We start from the raw sequence: 11834 nt of genomic DNA on the forward strand, positions 1-11834 counted from the left end.
GAACGGAAACATATTTCTGAGGTTTGGGAGGTTCTAGTTCACCATCCCTTTCCACAGATCTAAGAAGAAGCTTCTCCTCCGCATCTTTTGATGATTAAATCTGACACCAGCTTTGGTTTGCTTCCATACCTGCTAGGGCTAAGGTGCAGGTCCCTAAAGTATCTCCTACACCTTAGTTTTGGAGTAGACTAAGGCAAAGCAGGGACACACTTGATAGAAAAGTGGGTTGAGGCAGGTTGGGGAAAAGGCAAAGGAACCCTCAGGTCAGCAATAACCACTTTTAAAAACCCAGTGTGATGAATCGGCATCATGTTGAGTAGACCTTCTCAATAATAATAATAATAATAATAATAATAATAATAATAATAATAATAATAATTCTTTATTTATTACCTGCCTCTCCTCAAGCCATCGAATGTGATAGACTGGCAAACATCTATTTATAGAACTTACAAACGCAGCAGTTAAATTTGGAAGTTGTGTTACTACTCACTGATCTCTGTTTTAGCTGCAAGGATGTTGGGGTGGCCAAATCATGTGGCTTTCCAGATGTTGCTGGACTGCAGCTCCCAGCAGTTGGCTGCCATTGCGCTACCTGGGGCTGCTGGGATTTGGCAGCGCAACAAGATTTGGTCAGTTGCATGATTCCCACTTCTGCAGTGAGGCCTTTCAATTCTCCGCAAAGAGAACTGTTGCAATTCCCTGCGCAATAAGAAGGACTGAATTGTAAAAAAGGTAACAAAAGCCTCTGCTGTGTCTAGGCAAATCTTTATAAGAAGGATACTGACAAATTAGAAACACAGAAGTGGGCATTCAGGAAGAGCACCAACCAGAAAAGGGCAACCCAAAAAAACCAGGTCCTGCAAGTGCTGGATATGTACAAGTGGGAGACATGTACAAGTGGGAGACATGACGAAGGCAACTAACCTGAAAAGACTGTCATGCAGAAGATGAAGATGCCTTGTTCTCTCTTTGGCAGGGAAGAACTAAGCAACAAGCAGGAGGTGCAATGAAACAAAATTCACCCAAAGGTTCAAGAAAAATGTCTCCTTGAAAGAGGTTTGATCCTTATCCAAACTGATCCTTACAAATGACCAATTCAGGGTTAAATGAGGAGCCAAAACACAGTGATGCTCCCCACTGAGAAAACCAGAAACAGGTATACCTTATTAAACCAAACAGACTGCCAAAATAAAGCTGCTTGGGGTCTCTTTGGAGGTATGCTATTTAAATGATGCATGGGTCCTACGAATCCGGAAGCTGCACCCAAGCTGCAGTCCAGTGCTTAGGAATGGAGTGTGGCTTTGGCACGACCTCCGGACTCTTAGGACCCATGCATCATTTAAATAGCATACCTCCAAAGTGACCCCAAGCAGCTTTATTTTGGCAGTCTGGAACAGGCCATAGAAAACACAGGGGACAGACTTTTTGTAACTCGGCACGCTTAGTTTAAGAAAACAGTTCTGAAAACGCCAGTTACTTCGACGCCTTTCCAGTGGAAAGTACTAAGCCTTTCAAAAAAACTCAGGATAAAAAAATAAAAGCATAATTTATTAGCCAACATACGACGGTAAGCTAACTAAACCTCAGGTTTAAACATCGGATAAATATTTACTACTTACTACTGCTAGTTAAGGAAAAAAAAACACGAAATGGTTCATTGGCGAACGCATGCTACAACTCTGGACTGCTCTGGGCTGCTATTCGATTCCTTCTTGCTTGTCTTTGATAGCAACCTGAAAGAAAAAGAAAACATGATCAAATGTGTGATTTGATAAAACACAGTGGCTCACAGAAAATGGTGGTAGAGGTTCCCCATTCCTGCTACAAAGATGTGTGAGGGGATGATAGTGATTTACACATTCATAATTTCACTTTATACTTGTGTATTATTCTTTGACGATTGAAGAGGATTGCGTTCCCGTCTTCTCCTCACAATAACCAACCTCCCCTCCATGTTGCTGTGGAAGGGATCGGAGAAGCAACTCACTATGGGAATACAAACCAGACACAAGCAGATGATCACCTTTGGAAAAACCTCAGTGTATCTTGGTAGATGTCCTTGGCCTATGTTTGGTAAGAGGATTTAAGGTTGCATCAAACAGTATGACACTGCTTTAACTGCCCTGGTTCAATGCTATGCAATCGTTGGATCTGTAGTTCTCTGAGATATATAGCTTTCGCTTTCAGAAAGCTGCGGTGCCATAAAAGACAAACCCCAGGATGCCACAGCATTGAGCCAAGGCAGTTCTGCAGTGCGGATGCAGCCATAGCCTGATGCTTCTCTGATCCCTTTCCCATGCTCTCCACAGCTACTAGGGACAGCTATCCTAGTAAATCCTGGGGCTGCTGACAAAGGACCCATAGCAGAGTCCTGCATGTGGAGCTCTCCTACTATACTTAGCCACTGTCACTCAATTCACCACAGAGCCACAGCGTGGCGGAGGCACAAACCCACTCGAGCCCCACCCCGCCAACCATCTCCACCTTTAGGAAGGCCATCTTACTCGGAACCTCTCCTCCAGGAGGGAGAGTTCACTGATGAGATCCGTGATGGCGTTGGTGAAGGCTTCCTGGGGACTGTAGTCGGGAGTGGTCTGGACCCGGATGATGATCTTGTGCTCCAGGGGGTGAGGGACCTTGTAGCCGGCAAAGAGCACCTGGGGGTCTTTCAACAACTGCCTGCAGGGAAGAGAAAAACGGGCAAATAAAAAGACACTGTTCAAAATACAGCCACAGCTAGACATCCTCAGAGCTACAGCTCCCAGAATCCCCGGTCGGCTGAGGACTCTGGGAGTCGTAATCCAAAAGCATAACTTTTGTGAGTCCTCAGCATGCATAGTTACCTCTGCATCATATTGCTTCAAAGGAGAATATGTTGGTCCCTGAAGAGTGTTCAACTAGTGAAAACTGACTGTTCCCTGTCATGCTCAAAGTGCTCATCCTCACATACAGAGCCCTAAAGATTTGGGGAACGGCTTATTTGAAAGCCCATATGAAACTACCTTTCATTTATTATCTTCTTCAGATATCCAAACAGCAAGCAAGGTTAACTTGCTGGATCCGATCACCTTTGGGTTTTTCACCCAGGGAGGCTCTGCTCATGTTCTTAATGCCACCTGGGATCAGGATCTCCTGCTGGAACTGAGCATGAGATCCTGGGAGCATTAGTTGGGCACGAAGTCTCCAAAGTAAGCCAAGACATACAGATATGAGAGAGACAGATATGTGTAGAGAGATCTTGTAGCACCCTTGAGACTCACTGAAAGAAAGAAGTTGGCAGCATGAGCTTTCCTAGACTTCAGTCTACCTCCTCAGATGCATTTGAAGACTTAAGTCTATGAAAGCTCATGCTGCCAATGTCTTCTTTGCAGTGAGACTCAAAGGTGCTACAAGATCTCTCTATATACTGATTCTACAGACCAACACGACTATATCTTTGAATTCTACATATGACATAGTTTACTGCTAAAATACTTTAGGCCCACCTTGTGAAAGAGCTACATTTGCAACTACCAACATGCTGCGGCTCCTTTTCAAGCAGTCTGGGAGTTATTGAATGGTTAATGCGGTTGTTGAAGTCTGACCAAGCATTTGGCTTAGCCTGGCTCTTGGCATCATCCTCACTTGAGACGGTTACCCCCCCAAAACCAAGAGCCATTCTTACTCACGACTTAATAATGTTCCCGAGGGTATGGTCTTCTTTGTTGATGGTGAACAGACAGGCATTTGGTACCTTCGTATCCTTATTTATGGTAATCCTGGAAGTAAGGAGGGGCGAAGAGAAGAGGCCAGTGTCAACACTCAATAATAACACAAAGATCTCCTTGGTGTCCAATCTTATCTCTGCATCTTAGTGGCACAATACTATCCTCCCACCTTTTTAACCGAAGGCAGCTTTTAACTGGATGGTAAAACAAAAAAGTCTAGGGAATAGTGGCTGTAAGCAAAGTATAAAAAAGCTTTATTAACCAATGCGATGGCAAAATAATAATAATACATTGGTAATAATACCATGTCAATCAGGTCACCCATATGTTCAAAACTGTGTGCTTTGCCTGAAGATAAGAGCCTCCGATGTTATACAATGTATGAATGTATACAGAAAGGTGATACAAGATCTCTCTAGATACTCATTCTACAGACTAACACGGCTATATCTTTGAATGCCATCCTTCCCCTGTGAGCGCATGTGTGTATATTTAGACGCTGTGAGACTCTAGCTCCCATCAGGCTCAGCCAGCCCAAGTGATGAGGAAGCAACATGGGAACAGCAGTCCAGCACTACCCAGAAGGACATAAGTTGTCACACTGAGGATGGAGCAAGCTTGTTTTCTGCTGCTCCAGAGACATAGATACATAGATAGAGCTTGTTTTCTGCTGCTCCAGAGACATAGATAGATATATAGATAGAGCTTGTTTTCTGCTGCTCCAGAGACATACATACACACATATATATAGATAGATAGAGAGAGAGAGAGCTTGTTTTCTGCTGCTCCAGGGACATAGATAGATAGATAGAGCTTGTTTTCTGCTGCTCCAGAGACATAGATAGATAGATAGAGCTTGTTTTCTGCTGCTCCAGAGACATAGATAGATAGATAGAGCTTGTTTTCTGCTGCTCCAGAGAACAGGACCCAGAGCAATGGATGCAAGCTCCAGGAAGAGAGATTCCAGCTCAACTGCCCCTTCTTCCCTCTCCCACTCCTCACTTTTTCTCCCCTTCGAAAAGCAAGAAGGACTCGAAAGCCGGAGGCGCGTTCATGGCTCCCTGCTGGCTCTTGGAGGCTCCCTAGAGAGTCCAGAAAACTACTTCCGGCTTCCGCTATCTCCGCTCTAGGAAGCGAAAGCGCTGCTCTTTCTCTTGCTCCCTCTAGTGGCCTGGACATGGAACTGCGCCTGTCTGCAGCGCCTCGCCAAAGGAGTGCACTTTGGCTCCCCCTGGCGGACATGTAAGGATGAGACACCTGGATGGCTTTTAACGCAATGGTCCTCAAACTGTGCCCTTTAAGAGATTTTGGACTTCGACTCCCAGAAGCCTCAGCCATGTTGGCCAATAGCCTGGGATTCTGGGAGTTGGAGTCCAAAAGCCCTTAAAGAGCACAGTTTGGGGACTACTATTGCTTATCCAGTGATTATCACCTATAGAATCCTAGAGTTGGAAGAGATCCCAAGGGTCATCCAGCACACGCACACACACATATATATGTGTGACCCTTGAATCTACCTATACATGGCCCTTAAATCTTTATATCACACAGACACACAGACACACACACACGGCCCTTAAATCTATTTATATGGCCCTTAAATCTTTATATCATATATATATATATATATATATATATATATATATATATAGCCCTTAGAGCTATCTATATATGGCCCTTAAATGTTTATATCACACACACACTCATGGCCCTTAACTCTATCTATCTGGTCCTTAAATCTTCATATCATATATGGTCCTTAAATCTTATACTTAAAGGAGAGCTGTCAGTTCAGCACATATTGCCCTCCTCAGAGTATATATGTGTGTGATAGATAGATAGAGAATCATAGAGTTGGAAGAGACCCCAAGGGCCATCCAGTCCAACCCCATTCTGCCATGCAGGAACTCACAATCAAAGCATCCCCGTTGACAGATGGCCATCCAGCCGCTGTTTAAATCCCATGGTCTTAGATGTCTCTGCACTAATGCACAGAGCGCAAGGAATAAACAAGACGAACGCCTAGCACAGCAAAGCAAATACGATATAATAGGCATTGCTGGTGGGATCATGGGTCTCAGGATCAGCATGTAGTAAAAGAGCACAAACAATAATTGCAATCATTATTGCGCAAACAATAATTGCCAGAGAGTAGGAAGGGCGCACTGTGTGCAAAGAATTAGTCTCAAAATTGCTACAAGACCCCTTTGAGTACAGTGGGCCCTTGTTATATGCTGGGGTTTGGTTCCAAGATCCCCCGTGGATAACAAAATCCATGGATGCTCAAGTCCCATTAAATATAATGACATAGCAAAATGGTGCCCCTTATACAAAATGGAAAATCAAGGTTTGATATTTGAAATTTATACTTTTTTGGAACATTTTTAAACTGTGGATGCTTGAATCCATGTATGAAAAATCCGTGTATAAGAAGGGCGGACTGTACTGTACCAGACGTTTCAAGCAACTTACTATAGCATCCAGCTGGATTAGAATCATAGGAAGTGTGCAATATTCAAGTCATCGGACGGAAAGGCTTTTTTCCCCGGAGGATTTCCTAGGATGCCATGCTTGCTGGAGGATTCTGTGAATGCTTTTCCAAAGCCTGGCCTTCTTGGGCACAGAAGGCCAGGAGCAGGCCTTCCGCCTCTGCTTTGCAGAGACAGAGAGAGAGAGAAAAACAGCGTGCCCTTTGCAAAAGCGGCAGTGACAAAACCCCTCTGGGCTTAAGAGCTTTGCTGTGTTGCCCCACGGCTCTGGGACTCCCTGACCTGACATCTGGATAATCCACCCGCCACCCACTCAACCATTTTTCTCAATCCAATCCGCCAGGAGCGACGGCAGCGACGGCAGCTGGTGCCCTGGGTAAGAGAAGGAGCCCCACATCTGTAGGCAGGAGCCTTACCCAAGGTTTAACCTTTCAGCTCTGAGAAGATCTCCCTGTGATCCTCTCCGGATGTTCGACAGAAGCATACACCGACGCATCTTTCCGCGCGCCGCCCTCGGTGGGAATAGGGTCGCCATCTGCGCAGAGTTTTTAACACCTTGTGCTGGTCCGCACGCAAAGAAAATCCTTGGGAGACAAAGTCGGGGCGAGCGTCTTGTTTCATGGAGAGATAAGTGGCATGGCACATATGTTCGCACCTGAGAGCCGAAGTCCGACTGTGCATCTCTAGATCCGTCAAGACGTACTTTCCAATATGAAACCACCCCAGAGTGATTGCTCGGCTCCCATGTCAGGAGGCTGGCCAGTCTTCGCATGGTTGTTGTGAACTACTCTAGAGTTGACCCAACTCATGGTGAGAGTTCCTGCATGGCAGAGGGTTGGACTGGAGGGCCTTTGCGGTCGCTTCCAACTCTATGATCCTATGATATTCCAAAGACCTCCTATCCTCCACTGCTCTGCTCAGTCCCTATAAACGTTTACTCACACCTCTTTTACAAAGTCCATCCATCTGGCATGCAGCCTTCCTCTCTTTCCCCTTCTACCTTTCCCGGCATTATTGTCTTTTCCAATGAGTCCTACCTTCCTCAGGATGTTGCCAAATTACGACAGCCTCCATTTCAGCATCATGGCTTCCAAGAAGAGTTGTGAAGTCAGGGTGATGGTGATGACATTTAAGGCTTTAAAGGTGTGATATGTCCAAAGAACCATTTGCTCATCTTCTTGGCCGTCCATTTATTGTTGTTGTTGTATTTATACCCTGCTCTTCAGCTCTAAAGGCTGTCAGAGCGGCTATAGTTTCCTCAGCACCGTATTTCAAATGAGTTGGTTCTCTTCCTGCCTGCTTTCTTCGCTGTCGCTCTCACATCCAGACATGATGATGGGAATGCAATGGACTGGATGATTCTAACTTTAGTGCTCCATTTTCTATCTTTGCAGTTTAGGACCTTGCCTAGTTCCTTCGTAGCTGCCTTTCCCTAGTCTTCCCTTCGATCCTAGCCTTCTTATTTCTTGACTGCAGTCTCTGCTCCGAACGATGCTTGATCCAAGGTACAGGAAACCTGTTGCTATTTCGAGTTCTCCATTATTTAGGTTGAATGTGTGTAGATCCACCGCGGGGCCTGCATTCGCTGGTCCACTGCCATGAGAGCCACCAGTTTAGAGATGAAAAGCGTCACAATGTTCTGCCAGAGGAGATATGTGTTGTTATACTGGAGTCTGAGGTCAAGGTGAGGGTGATGACATTTAAAGCTTTAAAGAGCCTGGGACCTCGAGAAATCACCTCTGTTTATATATTAATCTTGTAGATGGAGCAAGCTTGTTTTTTGCTGCTCCAGAGACTAGGACACAAGGCAATGGATTCAAGCTACAGGAAAGGAGGTTCCGCTTAAACATTAGGAGGAACTTCCAGAGAGTAAGAGCTGTTTGACAGTGGAAGATGCAGTCTCAGAGTCTCCTTCCTTGGAGGTCTTTAAACAGAGGCTGGATGGCCATCTGTTGGGGGTGCTTTGGCTATGAGTTCCTGCATGGCAGAACATGGTTGAACTGGATGGCCCTTGAGGTCTCTTCCAACTCTAGGATTATCTGGAAAAGCTGGGATTTCCTACAGTTGGAAGGAGCGGCAAGGGACATCTAATCCAATCCTGTCCCATACAGGAATAGGCTACTCAAGCACTCCTGAGAGACGCCTCTGTTGGATTTGAACCTGGGGTCCTCCATCTTGCCTCCTGGTTTGTTCTTGTCTGGTCCTGGTTTATCTCTCAGTCATCGCATCTGACAGGCTTTCCTATCCTTCCACCTGCAGCCCATCCATACAACACAGAGAGCCTTTAGGGAACCCAGTTATAGGTTCTTCTTAGGATTGCCATAAGTCAGAAATGACTCCAAGGTTTACAACAGTTGGAAATAACTTGCGGACACACAAAAACACCAAGAAAGGATGACCGCTGGACCTCCATGGGCCTGGCACTGCCCCTTCCAGTGGTTGTGGCCGCTGGGGAGGTCAGTCCCTTCTATTTGGGGAGTAATTCAACAACTGGGGTGCCAACACAGAGAATGTCCCTCTCCCCGGTCCTCCCACAATGTATTTCCCAAAGTGGGGGGGACACAGAGGCAAGCCCCTCCAATAGACTCAAGCAGACATCTATCACATAATAGAATCCTACAGTTGGAAGAGACCCCAATAATTGTGTTAAGACTCCAAGTCTCACACTCTCAGCTTCAGAGGATGGCAATAGCAAACCTCCTCTGAAGAACACCCAAGAAAACCCTGTGAGAGGCCATAAGTCACCATAAGTTGGAAGCGACTTGAAGGCATACAACAACAAGCATGCAAATATTTAAAAATCCCAAACCCTTCTGGCCCAAAGCATTTCAGGTAAGGGAGACTCAGCCTGTAATAAGTGCATTGTTGATGTTAACTTTAAAAACTGAAATGTCCAGAATGTTTAAACCACTGTGTTTGCAGCGTTCCTCTGTAAGCGGCCCTCCAGAAGCCAGGGAAGTGGTGCTGGGTGGGCGGCAGAACAGCACTCTCCCCAGAGGAACGGCTTGGAGAGGATTAGGCGAGAAAGCCAAACACGGAAAGTGGCTGATTTATTTTTCTTTGCAAATCCTGTGCTTTGGGAGCAATGACCAGGACTATAATCCATCTGGAGCAAAGGGACGGGAGCCCTGGGCAGAATGAGTCAGACATGAGAGAAACAGGGGATGGGGAATGAAATGGCTCTGGAGGGACACACAAACAAGCAAGCGGCACCGGTGCCACTTGGCCCAACGTCTTCCCCAGAAGGTGGGCTCATCCCAAGGTGCTTCTCTTGGCCTTTCCAAGCAGGGCTCTGCTGCCAAGAAACCTATTTTTAGCTGTTTTTCATTCTATTTTAAAACCAGGCAGAAGATGACGCGGTGCAGGCCGTGAACTTTGGTGCTTCCCCATCGAGAGGGACAGGAGAGAAGCTCTCGTCGCAAGATAAAAAATGGCCTTGCACAGAGTCAGGCTCTGGGTCCATTGAGCGCAATGGTGGCAGAACCGAGTCCTGACCCCCCAAACCCCTTTGAGTAGCCTCCAGACACTTGAATTAATCGTATCACTCTGTTCTGCGTTGGTCAGGACTCACCTAGAACACTGTGTCCAGTTCTGGGCTCCACAATTCAAGAAGGATATTGACAAGCTGGAGTGTCCAAGGAAGGCGACCAAAATGGTGGACGGTCTGGAAACCAGAAAGTCCTCTGGGATCTGGATATGTTTAGCCTGGAGAAGACAAAGTTAAGAGTTAATATGATAGCCCTGTTTAAATACTTGAAGGGATGGCATACTGAGGAGGGAGCAAGCTTGTTTTCTGCTGCTCCAGAGAACAGGACATGGAGCAATGGATGCAAGCTCCAGGAAAAGAGATTCCAGCTCAACATTAGGAAGAACTTCCTGAGAGTAAGGGCTGTTCGACAACGGAACAAACTCCCTCGGAGAGTGGTGGAGTCTTCCTCCTTGGAGGTCTTCAAACAAAGGCTGGATGGCCATCTGTTGAGGATGCTTTGATAGTGATTTCCTGCATGGCAGAATGGGGTTGGACTGGATGGCCCTTGCAGTCTCTTCCAACTCTACGATTCTATAATTATCTGGAAACGCTTGGATTTCATACAGTTGGAAGGCGTTGCAAGGGACATCCAACCCTCTCCCATACAGGAATATGCCACTAAAGCAGTCCTGAGAGATGCCCATCCAACCTCTGTTAGATTTGAACCCGGAGCCCTCCATCTTGCCTCCTGGCGTGTTGTTCCCTGGTTCCGGTTTGTTTCTTAATCCTCATCTTTGGCTTGCTCCTCCATCCTTCCACCCACAGTCGAAAACACAACTATAAAGCTACTATTCCACGTTTATCATCTTGGCTCTGTCCTACGGGACCCTGGGATTTGCAGTTTAAGGACGACCATTTGGAATTCTCAGGCAGAGAGCGATAGCATGCCATCGAACTACAAATCCCAGGATATCATACACTGGAACCATGGCAGTTAAAGTTGATGATTATAATTATATTATTATTAGTAGTAGTAGTAGTAGTACTATTGTGAATGAGGCCTGGTTGATCCTCTGCTTGTAGCTCATCCCAGCCTGACTCTAAAGTGGAAAAGCAGAGGATGACTTCGTTGGCCACCCAAACTCCAATGTTTCTTCCCATGTTTAAAACGCAATCATTTTTTCCCCACATGCAGGAATTCAGTGCACTTTCCGTTTGGTTGGAGCAATTCTGGAAACACACGGCGCCAGGCGGAAAATATATGGGTTGCCTTTTTTGAATCTTCCCCCGATGCTGTGTCCCTGGCTCCCCACACATTTCCATTGCGAGAGGAAAAGAGCCAAGCGGGACTGATGTTTCATCCAAAAATAGGCAATGAATCTAAACAAAGCAGCATAACCTATTCCTTGGAGGCTGCCGCTTATTCAGACAGGCATTGCCTGGGGTGGATGTTTTGCTCAGAGAAAGGAACTGTTGATTTTAAAAGGAGATCTATGTGCCGACTGCTAAAACAGAGCACCACGAGAATAGAAAGAATCATAGAATCCTATTAGAAGAGACCCCAAGGATCCTCCAGTCCAACCCCTTTATTCTGCCATGCAGGAACTCTCAATCAAAGCATCCCCGACAGATGGCATCCAGCCTCTGCTTAAAGACCTCCAAAGAAGGAGCCTTTGAGACTGCATCTTCCACTGTTGAACAACCCTTAATGTCAGGAAGTTCCTCCTAATGTTTAGGTGGAATCTCTTTTCCTGTGACTTGCATCCATTGCTCCGTTGTGTCCTATTCTCTGGAGCAGCAGAAAACAAGCTTGCTCCATCCTCAACATGACATCCTTTTAAATACTAACCCTAACCCTAACCCTTACCTTATGAGGAACAACTCAGGGAGCTGGGGATGTTTAGCCTGGAGAAGAGAAGGTTAAGAGGTGATATAATAGCCCTGTTTAAATACTTGAAGGGATGTCACATTGAGGATGGAGTGACCTTGTTTTCTGCTGCTCCAGAGACTAGGACCCGGAGCAATGGATGCAAGCTCCAGGAAAAGAGATTCCACCTCAACATTAGGAGGAACTTCCTGACAGTAAAGGCTGTTCGACAGAGGAACACACTCCCTCAAAGTCTCCTTTGGAGGTCTTCAAGCAGAGGCTGGATGGCCATCTGTCAA

At 46.1% G+C, this 11834-nt stretch overlaps 1 protein-coding gene across 1 annotated transcript; it reads right to left on the bottom strand.

Annotated features, from left to right (window-relative positions):
- Positions 1-1524: 1524 nt before the first annotated feature.
- Positions 1525-4817, bottom strand: LOC149287110 (DNA-directed RNA polymerase II subunit RPB11-a). Its single transcript, XM_089493449.1, has 4 exons — positions 4713-4817; positions 3672-3761; positions 2508-2682; positions 1525-1736 (listed from the first exon to the last, which is right to left on the bottom strand). The coding sequence occupies exons 1-4, from the start codon at positions 4763-4765 to the stop codon at positions 1701-1703; spliced, it is 354 nt and encodes a 117-aa protein (XP_089349575.1). The 5' UTR covers positions 4766-4817; the 3' UTR covers positions 1525-1700.
- Between the last annotated feature and the right edge of the window lie 7017 nt (positions 4818-11834).

This window comes from Sceloporus occidentalis, unplaced genomic scaffold (genome assembly GCF_023333645.1).
Source record: "Sceloporus occidentalis isolate IW3139 unplaced genomic scaffold, rSceOcc1.0.p SCAF_64, whole genome shotgun sequence".
NCBI classification, from domain to species: Eukaryota; Metazoa; Chordata; class Lepidosauria; order Squamata; family Phrynosomatidae; genus Sceloporus; species Sceloporus occidentalis.

Coding starts and splice junctions, on each gene's coding strand:
- LOC149287110 (XM_089493449.1), bottom strand. CDS start 4,765: ATGAACGCGCCTCCGGCTTTCGAGTCCTTCTTGCTTTTCGAAGGGGAG. Junction 3,762..4,712: donor CTTTTCGAAGGGGAGAAAAA/GTGAGGAGTGGG, acceptor CCTTACTTCCAG/GATTACCATAAATAAGGATA. Junction 1,737..2,507: donor TCCTGGAGGAGAGGTTCCGA/GTAAGATGGCCT, acceptor TTTTTCTTTCAG/GTTGCTATCAAAGACAAGCA.